At 41.5% G+C, this 21,989-nt stretch overlaps 1 protein-coding gene across 1 annotated transcript in view; it reads right to left on the reverse strand.

Moving 5' to 3' along the window:
• LOC117446864 (protein NDRG3-like) overlaps positions 1 to 21,989 on the reverse strand; it is a 42,206-nt gene that overhangs the window by 15,007 nt on the left and 5,210 nt on the right. The window contains 2 exon segments of the mRNA XM_034083341.2: positions 3,229 to 3,261; positions 6,946 to 7,029. Coding sequence (XP_033939232.1) covers positions 3,229 to 3,261; positions 6,946 to 7,002 — 90 coding nt within the window. The 5' untranslated portion in view covers positions 7,003 to 7,029.

Below are 21,989 nucleotides of genomic sequence, written 5' to 3' on the forward strand. Positions count from 1 at the left end.
GCCTCGAGCCACACAGGGAACAGGCTTATGGCGCCCTCTGCTGAGCTTACTGAGACAGTGAAGAACACAAGAAAGCCAAAGACATGACTTGGCAGCCATTTGTCTGAAAAGCTTCTACTTGTCTTTGTGTAGCAACGTTACAAGGTCAAAAAGACATGTAACCAAACCGGACATAACCGGGAAATGACAAACCTTTAATGACTAACAACACGTTACAGGGCCCGCTACCCCCTCACTGGAGTGGGACCATGGACACCTCAACAATGGTGGAACTAGTTCACCATTTATATCAAGACAGCAGATATCTACACATCTTCTGCTGCAGACTGAAACCTTACAGGTTAGCACTTCGTTAGAACTAATGTACTTGCAGGATTCATGCTTTTTTGAGGTTGTGTTTTCATGTTAAATGATGCACTTCTTGTAGGTTGCTTTGGAAAAATGTTCAGCTAAATGAAATGTAATAAACAATTATATTATATTACATTAGATACAACTGTATTGTCATTGCACAGAGTACAAGAACTATGACAATGAAATACAATGAGCATATAACCAGAAGTGCAAACCTTCTGGATAGTATTAAAGTGCAGTGTAATGTATAGTATTTTATAAATATGACTGATAACAAAAAATAATCTAATCGTGCCAATTACAAGCTAAAACATCACATTCAGATCAATGGATACCATCTCAACATTTTGCTCGCCACCACAAACACCATTCACCCTGAGATGTTCTATTTTTAAAATGACCAGTCAGCCATTTCCATGAAGTAACCCGGTGTTCCAGAGTGTGCACTTTAAAACCCAGTCGGTCTCATGGGTGGCTGAGGCTGAGTCACACCTTCCTCCCCCCTCCTCACGTCTCTGTGGTGTAAGCAAGACATCTGGTCAAAACTGCAGTACCACACCCTCCATGTTCTCCTCTCTGACCCCACCCCACCACCACCACTATAACCGCCCTCCTCCTGCAGGTGCAGAGGGTGTGATACGTTGCAGTACCTATGGGCGCCTCTAGTAGGAGCTTTCGTTGTAGTCTCGAGGAGAGCAGCTGGATTTGTCCTCCAGCTGCAGGAATGTCACATCGTCTCTTAGAGTGATGGTGTAACGTGAGGACCCCTCCCCCACACACGATATATATTCTTATGATGTCTGCTGCCTTGAACTAGTAGTTTTTATATTACTAAACTGATTAGATTGTGGTAGTCAGCTGCAAACGAATAATGCTCCTTATTTAAATTGACATCACATTGGAGCTTATATCAGTTCATGTAAAACCAGCCAGCAGAAGCCTGTCCTACACAGAACATGCTTCAGATTAACATAGCAACAAGTATATTCCATTTTATATATTTCACACTGAGTGGAAGAAGCAAACATTGACTCATGTGTGAGGAATGCATTATTATATAGCCAATATTTTGGGTTAAACAGCTTGCAACGGGGATACTGCAACTTATCCCAGGATAGCCAACTCCCTTGTTTCAGAATGTCTCCCCTTTAAAACCAAACAATACATACATTTTCTAACATTTTCATCCAAAAATTCAGGAGGACGATATTTTCTTGCTGCTCTTTAAATAAAATAACAAGTTCTAGTTATTCTTAAGATTTCAACTCATTTGACATGAGGCCTTTTTCATAAGAGACATTGTGTCTCGTCATTGTGGGAAAATCTCTATTCAAATTATATTCTATATGCAATTCAGTTATTATTTAAGAACCTGTGCTTTTACTGGTTTGATATGCAGAAATGTCTTCCATGAAAGAGGACAGGTATTCTATCCATCGAGTTCACACTGTGTGGAAAAGCATTCCAAACAGCCCTACAAGCATCTGTCTGAATAATTCCTTTGGACTCCTGAATGCGACTGGGTGAGGTCAAAATGGCTGCCATGGAAAATAGGTTGAATACACTTAAGTCTGCCTCAATTCCTCTGAGACAATCCTGGTTCAATTGTGTCTTTAAAGTACAACTGCAGCCGCTGATATGAATCCCATAGAGGGGGAGTGCAAAGGAATATGGCCCTCAAAATGATGAGCAGCTGCAGCATGTGATGAATGCTAATGTTTCAGTACAATGCAGACAGGATTGGAGCATGTAGCATGCTGCTGCTAACATGCAATCCTCTCCGCCTGCAGGAGTTATATTTAGCTCTGCTGGGATGCTGGACGCAGCCATGACTGCAGAAAGTGAGAGGGAGGAAAGATTTAACCCTTTGCTGCCGTGATGCTCATGAAACACAGCAGACAGAATTCTCGCCAGTGGGGAGTCAATGCTCATGCAAGAGACTCCTTGCAAGGAAAGGAGGAGGAGGGCTGGCAACCCCGCTCCCGACGCAGAGAAACCATCAAAGAAAGGTCTGGAACAGTGCCCGCTCAAGGCCAATCCAGATTTTTTCTTTAATGATAATTATTCCCACATTAACACATCAAAGATCTGACTGTGGTTGAAATGCCGCAGCTTCGGTAACACAGAAACAATAGCACCTTGCCGTAGAAGACTCTTTCTGACACAACTATAAAAAGATATGTGGAATCGCTGCACTTGTACATCTCTTCCCGATATGTACTAAAAAAAGGACAGTCTCTCGGGGAAGTGTTCTAACTGAACAACCGGCCACGTTATTTTTAAAGCTCTGCAGAGGAGGATGAGTCCAATAAGTCCACCGTGTATTTACTTTGATGGCACGTTGCCATTATTGCAGGGTTTGGTCGTAGCACAGGGGAGAGAGGGTGTGTTGCTAACGGCTTTGTGTTTAGAGCAACAAGCCATCGCAATGCTCACTTCTTATAACGTATATCCAGAACCACCAATGTGATTGGATGTTAGCTTTTCATATCAGGACACATGATCTGCAGCCCACAGAATTACAACTACAAAGTGACTAACATATACATCCATGCAAAACAAAGAAAACCTCAATGTAATAGGTTTAATATAAAAAATAGAGCCAATCATTTAAATCCAATACATAACGGGGGACCCAAAGACAGTGTGGTGGATCCATAGACGGGTGGATCACTCCCTATCAATGTCTATTACTTAACCGATATGTCACCAGCGTGTGTTGTGCAGTAAATACATGCCTGTGAGGATGAATGTAGGGCATGTAAACAAGGAGGGGGAAGGCAGAAAGCCCCAACCCCCTTCTTCTTACACAACAGCATCCCCCTAAATCAGGGCATAACGAAGCTTTGTGAGGCAGCGGAGAGCAACACTCACCTGGCAGTCGAAATCCTGAAAGTTGCGAGCATTCTGCAAGAAAAGAGAGAGGAGGATTACATACGCCATTTAACAGAGGTTCCAACTATTCATGTGTGAACAGATGGAATAAATACTGGCATTGTCACACTTTGTTATAAGCTCCAACCCTCCTGTTGTCTTCGGGTCAAATCTGACCGATTTACTGCTTTCATCAATCATAACTTTATTGTTTTCCATTCGATTGCATTAAGGCTTCATGATATCCTTCACAGAAGACATTTGAACATATAAAATGGCTGATCACCACTTTCATTGAATGTTGGATGATTTAGTGAACTTTGTAACATCCATGGTGTTCCCGCCATAAAGGAGAGGAATTAGTAACCATCCGGATCAGATAAAACACACACATACTCTAGATGTGTGTGTCCCCCTTATGTGCCCAATCCCCCCATGTCACACACACAAATCCCACTCTTATGTGCCTATCCCCCCACATGGATCACACGCAATACATGTTCAGTGTCTATTCTTTGTATATGTACTGCAGTTGTTCATGTACACCAGCAGTTTGATACAATATGTACAGTTTGAAAGGGTGTTGAATTAAATGTGGTGATGATTAATGGTTTTTGTGTTAATGTAATAGCAGTTAACACAGGACCGCGAACACCAAAGTAAGGGGGGGGGGACGGGGACGGAGGGTTAAGGACTTCAAATGAGATCTAAAGTATTTGGTCATCATGTATATAAGTTATTAGTTTGATTTCAGCAGTGGAATCTAAGAAGAGAATTGAGCCCGGATCGCAGAAACCTACGCACATTACAGATGTAACCTCAGTCTACTAGTATGAGCTGCCATCTCTAAATAATACGATCGAACGCGACACATTGTGGCGAGCACTTTGCGTCGTTGTTTATGGATCTATTTTTGTCCAACTGTTTGTGACACACCCTGTAAGGACTTTCAGGAAACTCATAATGTTCTTCTGTGAATGATAAATCACCACCATCGACACTTTGGGGCATGTGATGCAATATGAGTTTCGTTTTTAACATCCCAACAGCCTTACTCTTCAAATATAGGACATAAACAAGTGGCATTTCTTTACAGAGAGTGTTCCCAGTGTGCCTTTTGTCTTTGCTCAGACAGCAGGAAGCTACAGATCAATGGGCAGAAAAGCGAGAGTGGGCGGCAACAACAACGAGGATTGTTGAGGGATTCGGTTGTAGGACAGACCGGTGGGTACATGGGGGTGTAGAGGCAGATGGTGGCTACAAAGCAGCTCCCACTTTCTTCTCTCTTCTGATGGAGCTGTGCAGCAGAAGTCCTGCTGAAAACATGATTCTAGTCTACGCTCTTCTCTTGCTATAATGCAGCCGTCTGGTTCTGAAGTATTGAATTAGAATCAGCTTAATCCATTGTGGAGACAAGAGGACAGGAAGGAACTAAAAGTGCTTACTCTGATTGCAACAGGGCTGTGCTGAATATCTTTTGCTTCATTTAAAGCTGACATTGAGCATCTGAAATAAAGCTTTGGTGTCACTTTATTACCTCATCAACAAACAAAAAAGGAAAAGAATGGATTTGTCTGTATTGTGGTTATACAAACACTCTTTAAGGCGTTGTTAGATGCTGCCAGGCCTGCCCGGTTGAAGCAGGTGTGTTTCTCCATTTGTGTATAAGAGCAAACAGTTTTTTCAATGCAGTGAAAATGTAGTTTTTGAAAGGATAAACACCAACATGAAATGATGATGATGCTTCTTTGGAAAACATGTAATGAATATTGCATTTTTAGACGTCGTACACAAACCTATACCAGGGGTGTGAAATTCAATTTCATCTCGGGCAACATTAGCATCATAGTTGCACTCAAAGGGCCAGTTTTATATATAAGACTATATAAAAAAATACATACATATATAAATATATATAAAATAATGTTATTGCCCCTGCATTGGATTATTATTGGATAGGGTAATAACTTCATAATTAACTACGTCTGAAAGCAGAAGTCTAGGGCAAATAATTGCAAGTCTCTTCAGTGAGAATGTCACAAAATGATTTACAAAGAAAAGTGAAATTCTGGAGAAAAAAAAGCAAAAAAGCAAAAGTGACATTTTGAAGAAAAAAAGTCGGATTCTTAGAAAAAGAAAAGTCACATTTGAGATGCATTGTGGGACATGTAGTTTACGGGCAACGTGCTTCTGTTAATCGGCATGTAACCATATAATAATCATATTATATTCTTTGCAAGCTCTTGTGGGCCACATACATAGGCCACATAACATGAAGTCAGGGGCCGGATTTCTTGAGTTTGACATCCCTGTACTATACCATAACCACTGGAAACGTATCATCTTATTCTACACATAGTTTAACACTAATAATATAAGTGTAGCTAAATATTTTCTGCAACTGTGCACAAATACAGGCTTTTAACACAATGACTAAAGATGCAAAACAAATCCACATTAGAGTTTGAACTGGCTTCAAATTATTCCAAACAGCTCTAGATTACGGCAGGGTTCATATTTCCATGGAGAAAATAGACCCAGGTTTATTACTAAAACAAGCAAGGCATATTTCAGAAGCACCTTCATGAAGGTCGTGCATCAACATGGGGAGAGTGATGACAGTTCTTATCAGCTTATTGCAATTCATCTGATTTGCCAAAGATTTGATGCAACTGTTTTACTCCTTCTTGTACAAACTGTTGCATCACTATATATGGAGTTATCCTCTTATCACGAGTTGTTCTCTAATGCACATTATACTTTCAAGCTCCTATAATCATACATATGCAACCGCTAATTATAGTCTTCACTTTAATGGCTACTTTGCTGCTTTGACAGTACTCACCTACCCGTCTGCATCAATAGTCATACATGTATGTGTAATCTATAATCATACATATGATCAGAGTCAGAGACAAATCCTTCTTTTCTATAATCACCATTGTGTCTTGATCACATCTGCTTTCAACACTGTTGGTTTGACTTTTAAATGAGCTGGCCACTAGGTGGAGTGAGAGGTCAGTGTCCCTCGTTCTGAGTGAGTTTAAGATGCGTCTTCCTCCCCCTGTCACCCCACACAGGGTCAGCCATGTTACTGCTCATCGTTCAAAGCCACCTCTGATGTGCTGCCACCCCCTCAGAGCTGACGCATTACTCACATGTCCCTCCCGAGTGTCTGACAGTTGCCCGAGGCGAGAACAAAACCGTCTTTCTAATCAGTTAATCAGCCGTTGAGACGGAGCAGGGCAGAAGAGGATTGGGAAGAGCTTTGATGTGTCATTGTTTTTTTGTGCCGTCGCTCACAGATCTTTCAAGCTGGAAATGAAGAGATGCGTTTCTTAAAGTAGCTCCTTTGATGTCTCTCTGTCTTTTCTCTCTCTGGATGTCTGTTGTAAACGCCTCACATCTATTCTTCTCTCTAGCCTTATTTCACCTATAACGTTCTTTTTTACTCACTCCCTTCTTTTCTTTTCCCACTGTCAAGCGGATATGAATAATTCACTTTGATAAACAGGACCGCAGAATATGCATGCGTGGTGTATTAGTGTATGTATTTGCCTGGGAGGACCATATGACGTGATTGTTCCCTTTCCAATGTGCACCACATGACTGTTCAGTTTGCAAACCGTGTGGTTCTACGTATTAGTTCAGGTGCACAGATGTTTGCATGTCGCCTCAGGGGCTTGTTTTCACCGTCCTGAACTCCCCACAACTCACCTTATTGGTCAGCAGCGGCTTGATCTCAGTCAACTGTACGTCCTGCAGCTCATCCATCTTGCTGTCTTGTCACAGTGAATCACGCTGTCGAAGAAGAAAGAAAGAAAACATTAGATTTGCTATTAATAAGAAATAATAAGGAAAATGGCAAAAGTGTTAAATTAACACATTTCTTTAAACTCGGAGGGTGTCTGGATTCATATTTGATGTATGATTTATCGTGTTTGATGGTAGCTGTGACAAATAATATGGGCTTATTGCCAATGTTGATTATTTTTCATGTAGCTTAACTAGTTGGCGTAATTTGCATCAAGTTTTGACATAAATGGACAACGTGCTTTGATAAGAGCAAGGCTATCTGGCTAAGCTGAATCTTATTTCCACTTTAGAGTGACTCTGGCATTGTTAATGAAATCACCATGATTATCGTCATCAGCGTCTGAAGGGCGGCAAGACAGAAACCGATGAGGAAACTCTGGTTTAGACTATCACATGTCTGAACAAAGAGAAAATGAAAAATGAGCATGAAATAAAGAGAATAAGGATAAGAAACAGGAAGTGGGGAATGTTCTGCTAGATAAATGCCTTATAGGATTAAATCAACATTAGGTGCAGAACGTTATAGCAACCCCTACCAGCATGAGACTGAGGGAGGTAGCAGCAGGTAGCTACGTCAAAAGTCCGGCCCTGACTAGTTATTTCTCTCTATGGTACCTATTGCTTTTGACTCCATTGGCCGACTGTGAATAGTGTATCACGAGCCAGTGTTTTGCCCATTAGTTCTCCAAGAAAGGTCACCCTGCACTGCACGCAGATGGTGTGCAAACATGCACACACAAAGATTTAACAAGAAGCTCTAAAGCCCACCTCGTTTGTTTTCCCCTTGAAGCCAGCCGTTTGTCCCTGCACATCATCACTGAACAAGAACATCAACACATAAGTGTCCATGGTCCCCTCCCCCACTTTCCCTGAAATGGTACCTCTTTGGCCTTGCCTGTTTGCCCAAGGTGAGGACAGGAAGTGGTATTGAATTACATGGCGTTGCAAATAACAGCAGATGGAGCGTTTGCTTCTTCTAGGTCAACGCTAACAACTGGAAGACAAAGCCAAATGGGCCTGCACCTCAAACAGCCTCGATACAGAAAGACCTCATTTATCAGAAGAGATGCACACAAAGCATGCAAGACAAACAAGCAATACAAAGACAAATGTAATTGAGCAGAGGACTAGCCAAATTGGAGGAGCGGTTACAATAACGGAGTCTGAGCCAAACCCCCTGGAACGACCTTGAGATGCTAGTGTCAGATAACCTTCAGGGTGGTCTGCTTCGAGCAGACAACTTACAGCAGGAGGTACGTTATGTCTGTTTTAACAGCAGTTTCATCCTCCGATAGTCTGACATTGTTCTGTACAGACAGCTGCCTGTTGACGCATGAACTGGGTCAAAGGACACCCAGCTCTGGCAACAGATTGAAACTTGCCTGGAAACAATGCGGGAAAGCAGATGGGTACAACTGAGCACAATCTACACATTAGATACAACAATGTAGAAAACACTGCGTGTTTGGAGCTACTCGGCAATCAGCATGTGGAGGGAAAACATGCCCGGCAAAATCCCTGCTGACAAATCCGGAACTAAATAATATTTAGACAAGAGAACAAGGAAATAAGAAAAACAAATACCCTGCATGCTTGAGCGGATTGAGCGTATTGGCTGGATCAATCCAACACTTCCTCAGGCTGTCAGAAAGTGGGATGGAGGCAAAAGCTGCTTTAATTGTACACAGGCGAGCCGGTAATCGAGGCGTTAAGGGAGACGGGGTCATGTTGAGCTTAAACCGACTGACGGACTGACTGGGTGGCTTTCACAGCCCAACCCCACTGACCCCTTTTACCGGGTAACCCAGGCAACTAACCACCGTCACCCTGTTCTTCTTCCTTTGGATTCCTACTGAAAGAAAACGTGTCTCCTGGGGGCTCCAGTGGATCTCAGTCCTGCTTTAACCCGGAGCCAAATCACTCGAAATGAAACTAGATCGCATTTACCACCATCCCCACTCAGACCGACCTACTCCCTGCCTGCTCCACCATTCAGCATGCACAGCGGTTGCCATAGAGACAAAGCTGCTTGCCGATGTTTATTCTAAACTGGGCTAGCCCCGAGGGACAGATGTGAGGCAAGGAGACAAGGGGAATTTCTTTTGGTAGAAATGGGACAGAATTGAAATTGAGGAGCTCTAAACACGTGCTTTCAGGAGCGTTTACCCGCGACTATCCTAGGGAATCGAAAGAGCCATGTAGACGTTCAGATGACAGCAAAGCTTTGCGTAATTGGGACGGACAATCAGCGGAAGTAGTCCAAGATGACAGGAGGGAAATTCCATTTGCAATCTGTGCAGTGGATGAGGATGAGCGCGCTGATGGTGTAGAAGTCCCGTTAGCCTCGACCGCAGTGTGTGTTGTGTCAGATAGCTTCTCAAATGGTTCCCCTGACATAGGCATCTGTTTTACTCGGCTCTTCGGGCATTCAGATGGGTTACACAAATTGCGTGCTTTCTCTCACATGATTTCCTCTTCTGTTTTTCAGGTCTGTTTCCCTGTACAGCGTGTAGCTGCCCTTGGAGCCTCATCTCAGCGTTTAAATATCATGCCACTCAGCCACTCGCGAACGGCAGCAGAAACAAATCGTGTCCGAGGGAAAACCATATGAGGCCGTGTGTTCGCAGCAAAGGTCAGCCGTCACTATAGCCTAGTGTCAGCGCTGCCTCTGGAAGACTTTTCAAATTTAACACAATTACTTAGAGCTAGGACATGTTGAAATATGTCAGCTCAATAAATGGATAACTTATTTAGTATCCCTTCCTCTCTCCTAGGCACCTCACACACACCCTCTCATCTCTATGGCTGTAAGGAAAGAGGACCTGCCTTTACCTCCATGCCAGGATACACATGTGGACACAGAGGCGTGTGCCAAAACACCTACTGTATATATATCGCATCACTGCCAACACAAAGGATCCCTGTAGCTGCCATGTCAGCAGACGCCTCTGAGTGATCGATGAACACATCCTCACCTCCTCCTCCCACATTTTCCTCCGTTCCTCCCACATTTTCCTCCTCCTCCGTACTCTCTCTTCATGTCTTTGTCGATTCATCTCCATCTCACCTTGGGCCGCCATCAAGTCTGGGCAGGCTGCATGATGGATGACAAAGTCTGGCTGTGGTGCTGCTGACCCTCGCTTCAGCTGTTTCAATTAGTCCTCTTTATCGCCATAGCAACCGTGACTTCCTATTCACTGGTTGTCATCACTATTCACATCATGGACGTGTTTTGACACCGGCCTCTTTGGCTTCAGGTTGACCCAGGTGAATGTCACTGTAGTGACCTCAAATGTACCTGCCTGTTGGACTCTAAGGAGACACATCCATCAGGCGTATTGCCATGGTGATGTAGAGTAGAAATACATACTTCTTCACAATTTGTCGACTACTAATGTATTCAAAATAAATCAAATAAACCTACCACGATAAAACATTCGCATTTGCTTGTAGGAAAATACAAATCTGTACCCCTTTGACTGTGATAAAAACAAACAATTGGAAACGTCCAACTAGGACAGTTCCAGCATAAAAAAAAACATAATAATCCAATCCATATATTTATGTTGCAGAGTAAATAGCAGGTTCGTAATTATGTGTCTTTGGCCTAGGGGTGTAACGGTTCACAAACATTTCGGTTCGGTACGTACCTCGGTTTTTAGGTCACGGTTCGGTTCGGTATGTTTTCGGTACAGCAGAAAAAATTATCACAAAACATAACATATTTTTGGTTTTTTTTAATTATTATTAAACTGTGAATAATGTATTCACTCAAATAAATACATAATATAATCAGGGGTAGGGCTGAACGATTAATCGATTTTAAATCGAAATCGCGATTCGAGATGATGCGATTATCAAATCGCAAAGCCTGCTATTTTTTTAAACTTTTTTTATAATTTTTTTTCTTCTTCTGGTGTGTCAGAAGTGCTGTGCTCCACATGTACCAGCCATTGTTAATCAATCAGAAGTGGCCCATGATAGAAGGTGATGGACAGATTGATACAATCACCTGCCAAGTGCTTTTGAAAGTGCCTGCTCTTTCCAAATGGCTTCCAATGGAGCTTTCCTAGATAGTTTGGTGAAACAAACCGTCTGAGTCAGGTTAGTAATACTCCATCACATGTTCTACATCTATTACAGGGGGCTAGTGGAGTACTCCGTGATCACAGTGCGTGACCGTTGTGATCAGCTGTTTTAGCGCAGTTCTGCAGTGAAGGGCGAGAGTCTCCCTCTGCAGCCGGTTGGCGTAGTTTTGGCACAGTTCCGTTGTACAGACCGACGTTAACAGCAGCCCTGTCTGTGCACACGGAGACCAACTCTGTCGTCCGGTGATCTAACCGCCTTCTGGAAAAGCTTCACAAGTACGTCGGTATGCAAATGCACTTTGTGACACAAGAGACAGTACGCATTTCGGATTGTTGCCGCTAGAGATGTCCCGATCCGATCACATGATTTTTAAAAGATCGGAATCGGGAGAAAAAGATCGGGGATCGGGAATCCTTAAAAAAATTATTTTATTTAATGTTACAAAACAAAAATGACCATGTTCACGTCTTAAAGTCATCCTGAGGCCTTAGTTTTGGGTTAAAATTACACAACATCATGTATGTCTTTCTTTGGGCTTGTTTTCATAGACCTGGTTGCTTATTTCTCTCAAATCTGGCAACAGAGTGGGCGCAGTGTCTAATAGTAGCAGTAAGCTAACGAGAGGCTACGTTCAGCTGGTGACTCGGGAGTCGGGACAGAGAAAATGTCAGGAGTTTGGAAGTATTATAAAATTGAAAGCGAAGGCAGTGTAACAGCCAGATGCAATGTTTGCAAGAAGGAGGTTCCGCGTGGTGGAAAGAACAGAGCTACGTTCAACACAACCAATCTAATACGATTGTTTGTTTTTTCATTCCCCCCCACATTTTTTTTTCAAATTGAATTTATTGAAATCTCCAATATCAACGTAAGAGCTTGTGCCTCTTCGGGGGGTGCTAACACTTAACCATAAACGTTATCGTTTACTTTCTCCGTCTTTATATGTAGATATTACTTTTCTCCATTAATCTCCGTCACCTTGTTTCCAAAGCAACAACAACTTCCTGTCCACAAATAGGAAGCCAAGCCAAATTACACTTAAGACATATACAACTGCAACGAAAGTAACACAATGCGATATCCTTTTCAATTTCAAAGAACACAAATTGGGTTACATTAACAAATAACTATAAAACAACAATACTGTAGAATAACAAAATGAATGCCGTGAATACACCGAAACACACGTGTTGAAGTGGTTCGCTGCTGATTACTATTGAATTGTGTTACTCCAGTAAAATGGAAATATAATGCTTTGTTTATTCATGTTATGTTAAGCTGCTGTTGTTCATTGCATTATTACTAGACTCTTAAGGCTAGAATTCTGCACTAAGCCACATTTTTATTTTATTTTATTATTTGTGACTGAATGTGAACTTGTGAAGCTAGTCAAGCTACCTCTTTCCAGTAGAGTTATTTTTGTTTTGTTACTGCACTATCTGCACTCAATTTGTTTACATGGTTATTTTGTGGTGGACCACTGATAAGCTTTATTTTGTTTTGATCCAATGCTGCACAACTGAACTGATCCAATGCTGCTGTGAAAAAAAGAAGCTATATCCATGTTGGATAGAATGGATAGTTGGGTACTGTCATTTAAATAAAAAAATAACCTTAAGGGACAACTTGAATGCTTTTTTCCTTTTTTTTCTCTTAATGCATTGCATAAAGATCGGATTGGGAAAAATCGGTATCGGCAGATTGTCAAAATCAAATGATCGGAATCGGATCGGGAGCAAAAAAAGGTGATCGGGACATCCCTAGTTGCCGCGCATGCGTACCAGTTATGTGCACCCCTGAATATAATAAAATAAACATTAAGGTGCAGCATTTCGATGAACTAAAATAATCTGTATTTGAACTTTACTAGTAGCCTACTCACAAAACATAAACTATTAGTTTTGGGTTTTTAATTATTATTAAACTGTGAATATTCACTCAAATAAATACAAAATATAATAAAATAAACATTAAGGTGCAGCATTTCGATGAATTTAAATAATCTGCATTTGAACTGTACTGTACTAGTACCTAAGCAGCCAGTTTGATAGTATGACTTGCTTGTCATTGTATTTTCATGTTGTTTTAAAGAAAGATGAACTTGTCCACATTGCTTGCCGAAAGGGCAGATCTGCTGGCACTAACAATGTCTCCTGCTGTGGAGAACACCCTCTCGCCAGGGACAGAGGTAGCAGATACAGCCAGGTAGCGCTTTGCTAACATGGCAACATAAGGATATTTGGCGTTTGTAACATCTGAACTTTTTGCGAGTGGTGGAGGCTTAAATGCTAGCGGGAGTTGGGTTTGCACTTCAGTCTTTTTTCTTTTGGTATCGGTGATATTCACGTTCGGGTGATGCCTTTTCAAATGAGTGTGCAAGTTTGATGTATTTCCAGCCGCGTAACCAATGTTAGTTGAACAATGCAGACAAACAGCTTTGGTTCGGTCCACCTGTCTTTGTCCGTCATCCTTGTACGTAACTGCGAAACCAAAATGTTCCCAAACCGGAGACTTCAATGATGCTGGAGGATTTTCGAGCTCAACTTTATCTGCGTTCGCCATTTTGACAGTTCCTCAAATTACTGACTACATTTGAATGCATCCTTCTGACCAGCTCTCATAGTATGCCTCTCGTCCAATGAAAGACTTGCTCGCTCTATGACGCGTTGAACCCAATGTGAGCAAATGACTCTGAATGCTGCGACGCAGCACCGTTACGTATACCGTTACACCCCTAGTCTTTGCATGCTTCAAAACATTATGGTTTATTTAGTATTTTTACTTCAGGGAAAAAGCCATTAAAGGCTTTTTCCCATGCCTCGGATCAAGCTCATATTAAAGGATGTTTTTTGTAGTATGCAAAAGGGTCTCTTGCTTGAAAGCAACCGATAAAGAGCATATATTAAGATGAATGTTGTTGAGGTCTTCTGGTAAACATCTCCACTTTCTCCTGATTGAAATCATTTGAATAAAGATGCTGGCACTATGTAGACCCAGACATGAGGTACTTCTCATAAGTCGGTGTATTACATCCAGTAGATGATGATGGCTTGCCCCTTTTTAAAAAGGAACAGAAAGGGCAGCAGCAGAAAACGTTTATGCCCATCCAAAGCCAGCTGCAAAGGCACCGGGGCTTTTACCTATCGACGAGGCTTTTGAAAAAGGCAAGAAGTTTGCCAGAGACGACCCCAGGGTTAGTTTTGTTCATAGTAGTAATGCTCATCTCATTTGCTCACGACTAGTCTTTTTTTTACCACCAGGTGTGCAAAAACTACAGATACATTATATATATATATATATATATATATATATTATTATCGGTTATCGGTATCAGTCTTGAGAAGCAGGAAGTTATCGGTATCGGTTTCAAAAAACCAATATCGTGCAGCCCTAGTTTGAGTATAATTTCTTCCTTGCTGTCCCAAGGCCCTTTCCATCAGGGAACTGAAGCCGTTATTCATACTTCTTTCAAAGCCACCCAACTCCTTACAAATGTGGTCATTTTTACCTCATAAAACAGACGTTACTGGTTTACCGCTGCCATTAAAGGCTTTTTTGTGTTTTTATTGTGACTTTGCTGAATACAAACTTACCCCTGTAAAACATGAAAGACACTAGGGCTGCTCAATTAATCGTATTTTAATCGCAATTACGATTTTGGCTTGCAACGAAAACAACATAATCGAAATAAAACGATTATTTTTTTGTTTTGGTTTTTCAGTTGAATTATAAGGTTCAGGGTAATCAACTGTTAAAAACATACTGTTCACTTTTTTTTTTCCAATAAATGGATGTTTTCAAAGTAAATGGATAATCATTTTTAATAATCGTGATAGCAATTATTGACCCAAATAATCGAGATTATGATTTTTGCCATAATCGAGCTGCCCTAAAAGACACACAATGACTAAGCAGCCAATTAAGGCAGTGTTAGACCAGTTGGCCACGACAGACGTTCTAAATGTAGCATACACGATAGCAGTGGTTCTCAACTGGTGGGTCGCGACCCACTTTCGAGTGGGTCGCGGATGTGTGAGTGAAGGAAAAAAAAAAAAAAAAAAAAAATAGGAATAGGAATTTGTTTTTTTTGGGGTGGAAAAGTCTAACTTTTATTTTGAAGGCCCGATTTTCTAGCGCTGTGCATGCAGTCGGCGTTGGACTGGAAGTACCGGAGACCATAAACGGTTTTGAAAACTTCTGTCACATAGTGATCATCTTCCCAATAAAATATCTTTGCTGATGTTTTTTCGAGTCTTCTGGCCAATCAGAATCAAGATTGTTGCCGGAAGTCCCCACGGAGAATAGCTTTGCGGTAGAACTCTTCTTTATACATCCATGGTTACAACTTCAGATGTAAATCAACACATAATGAAATATGACCCCCGGTCTGATGACTGACAGGTCACAGAACAATGGGAGCTATCTACCCTTACCCACAATTTAAAGTAAGTCACACAGACTATCTCCTCTTTACTCTTCTCGCAGCAAGATGTCAGAACAAAGTGAAAAACAAATAGCATAAAATATTATTAATATGTCGGGTAGCTAGTAATAGATTTATTTATTTTCTTCTCAGAATGTACCAGAATGCATAGTTTATGTTAGTATTTCAAAAAATCTCCTGGGGGAGAATCCCCCCAGACCCCCCTGCTGGGGTTGGGTTTTCAGCATGTGTGCCTTTTTATATAGTTCAGCTTTGATTCCATCATCTCATTAAACCTTTTTTAAAAGCATACTTTAGTTCTGTGAAGGGATATAGGCAAGGCAAGGCGAGGCAAGTTTATTTATATAGCACTTTTCAACACAAGGCTAAAGGCAATTCAAAGTGCTTTACAAAAAATGAAAGACATTAAGAAAATGGCATTTAAAATCAGTCATTAAAAAGAAAAAAGCTAATAAAATAAACATAAAAAGAAAAAATACATGGATAAAAGTTAAAGTGCAGTCTAAGATATGAATAATTCAATTAAAAGCAGCTACAAAAAGAAAAGTCTTCAGCCTGGATTTAAAAGTAGTAAGAGTTGCAGCGGACCTGCAGGTTTCTGGGAGTTTGTTCCAGATATTTGGAGCATAATAACTGAACGCTGCTTTTCCATGTTTAGTTCTGACTCTGGGGACAGAAAGCTGACCAGTCCCTGAAGACCTGAGAGATCTGGATGGTTCATCATTTAGCAGGAGGTCAGTAATCTATTTTGGGCCTAAACCATTCAGTGCTTTATAAACCAGCAGCAGTATTTTGAAATCTATTCTTTGACACACAGGAAGCCAGTGTAAAGACTTCAGAACAGGAGTGATGTGATCCACTTTCTTAGTGTTAGTGAGGACTCGAGCAGCAGCGTTCTGAATCAGCTGCAGCTTTCTAATAGATTTTTTAGTGACACCTGTGAAGACACCATTGCAGTAGTCCAGTCTACTGAAGATAAAAGCATGGACAAGTTTTTCCAAATCCTGCTGTGACATTAGTCTTTTAGTCCTAGATATGTTCTTCAGGTGATAGTAACTGTTTTAATGTGACTGTTGAAACTCAGGTCAGAGTCCATGACTACACCTAGATTTCTGGCTTTATCTGTTGTTTTGAACATTGCAGACTGAAGCTCAGCTCTAACTTTTATACGTTCTGCCTTGGCTCCAAAAACCATTACCTCAGTTTTATCTTTGTTTAATTGGAGAAAGTTCTGACACATCCAGTCATTGATTTGTTCAATGCACTTACTCAGTGTTTGAATTGGAGCATAGTCTCCTGGTGAAATTGTTACGTAAATGTGTGTGTCATCTGCATAGCTATGGTAACTTATTTTGTTGTTCTTCATTATCTGAGCCAGTGGTAGCATGTAGACGTTAAAGAGAAGAGGCCCCAAGATGGAGCCTTGAGGAACCCCACATGTCATATTTGTCAACTCAGATGTGTATTTACCTATAGAAACAAAGTTGTTTCTGTCCTTTAAGTAGGATTCAAACCAATTTAGAACTGTTTCCGAAAGTCCCACCCAGTTTTCCAGTCGGTCTAGTAATATGTTGTGGTCAACAGTGTCAAACGCAGCACTGAGATCTAATAATACTAACACTGAAGTTCTGCCACTGTCTGTGTTTACGTGGATGTCATTAAAGACCTTTACAAGAGCAGTCTCAGTGCTGTGGTTTGGACGAAAGCCTGACTGGAACACATCAAAACAGTCATTTAAATGCAAGAAATTACTCAACTGTTGAAAAACTACTTTTTCAATGATTTTACCTAGAAATGGCAGGTTTGATATGGGCCTGTAACTGTTCATTACTGAAGCATCTAGATTATTCTTTTTTAAGAGCGGTTTAATGACTGCAGTTTTTAGGGCCTGTGGAAAAATACCTGAGTGAAGAGATTTGTTTACTATATGAAGTAGATCTGAGGCCATGCAGGGCAAAACATCTTTGAAAAATCCTGTTGGAATAATATCGAGGCAGCAGGAGGAGGACTTCAGAAGTTGAATAATGTCCTCTAGGTTTTTATCATTAATCTGATGGAATTGTGTCATAGATATATATATATGGGATATATGCACTGTACTTCACTTTTATTAATATTGTATGCTGAAAAGCGTATATATTACAGCACGATTTTTTGTTGAATAGATTTGAGTGCTTCAAAATGTTGGGTCGCGATGTATTGACCAAGTAAAAAGTGGGTCCCGAGGCCTGACCAGTTGAGAACCACTGCACTATAGCATCAACCAATTAATTTTTTTAGTGGGCTTTCCCATCCATACCAGTACGTGCTGGTACTCTTGTCTGCTTTTACTAACTCGGAGATGCTGACCGCCATACACTGTAGGTACCTCATAAGACCCCAATTAAAAATAATACCATCCCTTTAACGAACTGCTTCAATCAAAAAGATCCAGCCCTTCATTTGGGGCACAGCTAATAACCAATTCCAGCAAGAGGAAGAAATGTCATCTGCCTGTCTGCTCTCTCGGAGGCAAATTATTCTAATGACTGTTCCCATCACAGAGGAACACAGGCATGTCTGTCCTCAACTGGAGACTCAGACTTCAGTCAACCCTTTACATCATAACAGAAAATAGGCCAGGACAAATTCCAGGGATACCACCCGCCTGCCAACCATGCAGAAAGCTTCACTTCTATGTCCTGCCTTCTATATGTGCTAGTTTTTTGGGTCATTGGGAAAAACAACGTATCCCGGCACAGTCACCAGTGTGGTAACGCCTTGCTCTTACACTGGGGGAGTTTTCCTTCCAGGGGAACGTCACCAGAACTTTCTTCCCCCCTCCAAGTTTTCATAATCATGCCAAATCTGTGTTTACAGTTCCCAGTCCGCAGAGGAAGAAATCCCGCTGGAGTAAAGCTAATGGACTATGACGAGGCTCAGTTCCAGATTACTGCTCTAACCCAGGCTGTTTGTTAAGGGAATTAGAGGAGGGAAATCCATTTGTTTGGCATATTAGCAACCCACCCCTCTTTTCAGGTAAATAACAATCAGGATATTTCTAGACTGTTCAGTTCTGGTAAGAAGAGGGAATCTGGTCTGGAGTTTCCTCAATTGTTCTCCATCATGGAAACGCTGATCTATAGCACAGCACAGCTACCAATACTGTCAGCAAACATCCACAGCTGAACGAGCATCGAGACAGGGAGCACACACTCGCATGCACACGCATAATTCCCCATTGTTCACGTCTACTTAATTAAATGACAGCTTGCTCTCCTGGGGCTCCATCATCCTCCGTACAGCTTTTATTATTCCTCTTGACACAAGCTGATGCATCTTGTTTTTTCTTCTTTTTCTGTGATGTCTTTTTCTGCCATGATTCTATCAAAACGGGCTATTGTTATCCAACATCCCACTTCAAAATGTGGAACAACACTCACTACTTAGTTTGAAACCAACCTAGAAGTGCAGTTTGTTCATTTTACATGATCTTGCTTGGGTGTACATTCACAATGACCAATAGAGGAGGACACAAAGACAAAAGGACATTTTAAATCAGCACCTCATTCTGCCAGAAAAGCTATTTTAAGTTACTTAAGAGAAACAAATCTTCCTCCTCAAACACTGGCCCCAGTCTTTGATCATTCCAGGATTAGAAACGGTCTAATAAATGCTAAATACTGCATTACTATAAATGACTCTTCCCTTTTTAGAAACCGAACCGGAAGGCAGACTCAGTAGGGCATTACCACGCTTAATATCCATGTCTCTGGGCAGCTATAACTCATATGCAAGTGATACAAACGCTGTAGAGGTAGTACTTGGAAGGGACATGGTACAATATTGCGGGTGCTGCTGGGAAAGCACATACACATTGAATGGCATTTGTGTGTGGGAGGAGACTCGTGACCTTGCCTTATGGGTTGTAATATTCACTCAAGTGTGTGCATGTCTTTGTCTCTTCCAAAAATGAGTCTAATGAAGCGCACAATGCAGCTTTTTTTAAAAGAGTAGATCCTTCATCACTTGAATTGTTGTGTGTGGGGGGGAAGCCTGATTCATCAGCAAAGATATTCCCTGGCACATAGCAGCCACTGCATTGATCCGTCTGCCAAAAAGCCCCACTACTCACACCCAATATTTGACCTCTTTTACACACACACACACACACACACACACACACACACACACACACACACACACACACACACACACACACACACACACACACACACACACACACACACACACACACACACACACACACACACACACACACACACACACACACACACACACACACACACACACACACACACACACACACACACACACACACACACACACACACACACACACACACACACACACACACACACACACACACACACACACACACACACACACACACACACACACACACACACACACACACACACACACACACACACACACACACACACACACACACACACACACACACACACACACTTTCCAGAGGGCTTTTAAATAATTACTTCATTCCTTGAGGGGCCACTTTATCTGCTAATGGTTTTATGAGATTAAAGAGCATCATCCAGCTGTATTGATTGATATCCACATGTCTATTGGCACCATCAGCATGCTTCACCTCTCATGGAAACGCACACAGCCAGAGAGAGCCTGTAAGGCCAGGACGGCTCTGAACACACAGTGCTATGGTTCGTAAATGATTTGTCATAACTTCCAGCGGCACAATACATTTACTGCGCTAATACAGAGCCAGAGACTAGCAGCAATATGTTTCACTGGTGAAGCGCTGTCTCGGACCAGCAAACTGGAAACTCATTTGATCCATTAGGTGTGTGTCAGACAAGAAAGTGTGCATAGAAGGAATTCATTTTGTATGGGTGTGTGATATGCCTGGTCTATGCGAGCCAGTTTTCCCATGTTCCTGACTGCTCAGTATATTGTATTATACTAGACTAGTGTAGTGGCCTTTCTAAACCTGTGCGTTCAGAACAAACTAGCTTATCTTCTGGTATACAGTGGTGCAGAGATGAGGTGTTTTTGTAGACGGACCCCAGAGTTAGCTTCGCAAGAGGTCCCTTGACCAAAAGAAAGGATATTTCCATTGGATTTAGGATTATTGAAAAAATGAAGATCTGTGGCAAACACATTTTAAAGATACTTTTTTTATTGTAAATGCAATCTCCAGAAGTAAAAAGCTAATGGTAAGCTTTAAAAGAAATGCAAACTAATTTATGGGTTTGAGGACTCATTCCTTCACTGCTCAGTTGCTGCTTGTAGCTTGAGACACACCATCATCCACACAACTTTACACTCAACACTGTACTCAAATACATTCAGGAAATGTACAGTAAACATTGTATGGCAGTAGTAAATATATGAAATAAAGAGTAGAAGGCTACGATTCAGAAGGCTTTTGTTACATTAGATCCGCCTGTAGAAATGTAAATGTAACCAATTGAATGTGGATGTTATATCGTCCTAGAAACCAGCTTATATTATTGTCATTTGAGTACCACTTTAGTACATCCAATAGAATATTCTTCAGTGAGGTTGGGATTACTAGCACTTCAGAATGTTTTATGTGTGGACCAATAACTCAACTGTAATTGATCAGGACAAAGATATAAAATATACAATAATGTAATTGAATCGCTTTTGCTTTTAAGGTTAATGCAACAATTTATCATGATATAGTTTTGTGCTCGTATCATCCGGCTCTAAGAAAGACACTAATGGCTCTATATAAGAGGTGGGAACAATTGTGATCGACAGCACAAAATATGAATCTGTGCACACACACACAAATTATGTTTTTCATCTTTTCTTGGACTCCACATAATACCCTGTAAGGCTCTGCCACAGCGGACCCTTGCAAACGATGATATATAGACCAATAAGAGAACAGCAATACAGACAGCAATGCAGATAGCTGTAGCTACATGACAGATAGACATCGTCAATAAATCCAATAAATCCATACACAGGAGCTTAGAAAGGTCTCCCACAGAGCAAGGTCAGGGGGGAAGACGAAGTAAATGAAAGAAAAAACAATATCACCACACTACTAAGGGGGGGTCCAAGAGGCAGATGAGGCTCCATAAATCTGCTGTGATGGGTCAGGAAGTGTGAGCCTGGCTGAATGAATCTTTCCTCACTGCTCCGGCTTTCCGACTATAAATACAACTGAATGGCCAGGCCTGTCGGACCCGCACTCAGTGCTGCAAACAGAGTACCCGTTACGCTACGTTACGCTAGGCTAGCTGCCTCTCAGTCTGGGGGGATTTCCTCTGCCATCAGGCGCCCTTATACAGACAGCACAGAGAAAGACAAAATGCACGAGGGATGCTACAACTGTCTGAGGATGCTACGTGTGTGTGTGTGTGTGTGTGTCCCAGCTTGAGGTCAATCAATCACCTTTTAT

The sequence above is a fragment of the Pseudochaenichthys georgianus genome, chromosome 5, assembly GCF_902827115.2.
Source record: "Pseudochaenichthys georgianus chromosome 5, fPseGeo1.2, whole genome shotgun sequence".
NCBI lineage: Eukaryota > Metazoa > Chordata > Actinopteri > Perciformes > Channichthyidae > Pseudochaenichthys > Pseudochaenichthys georgianus.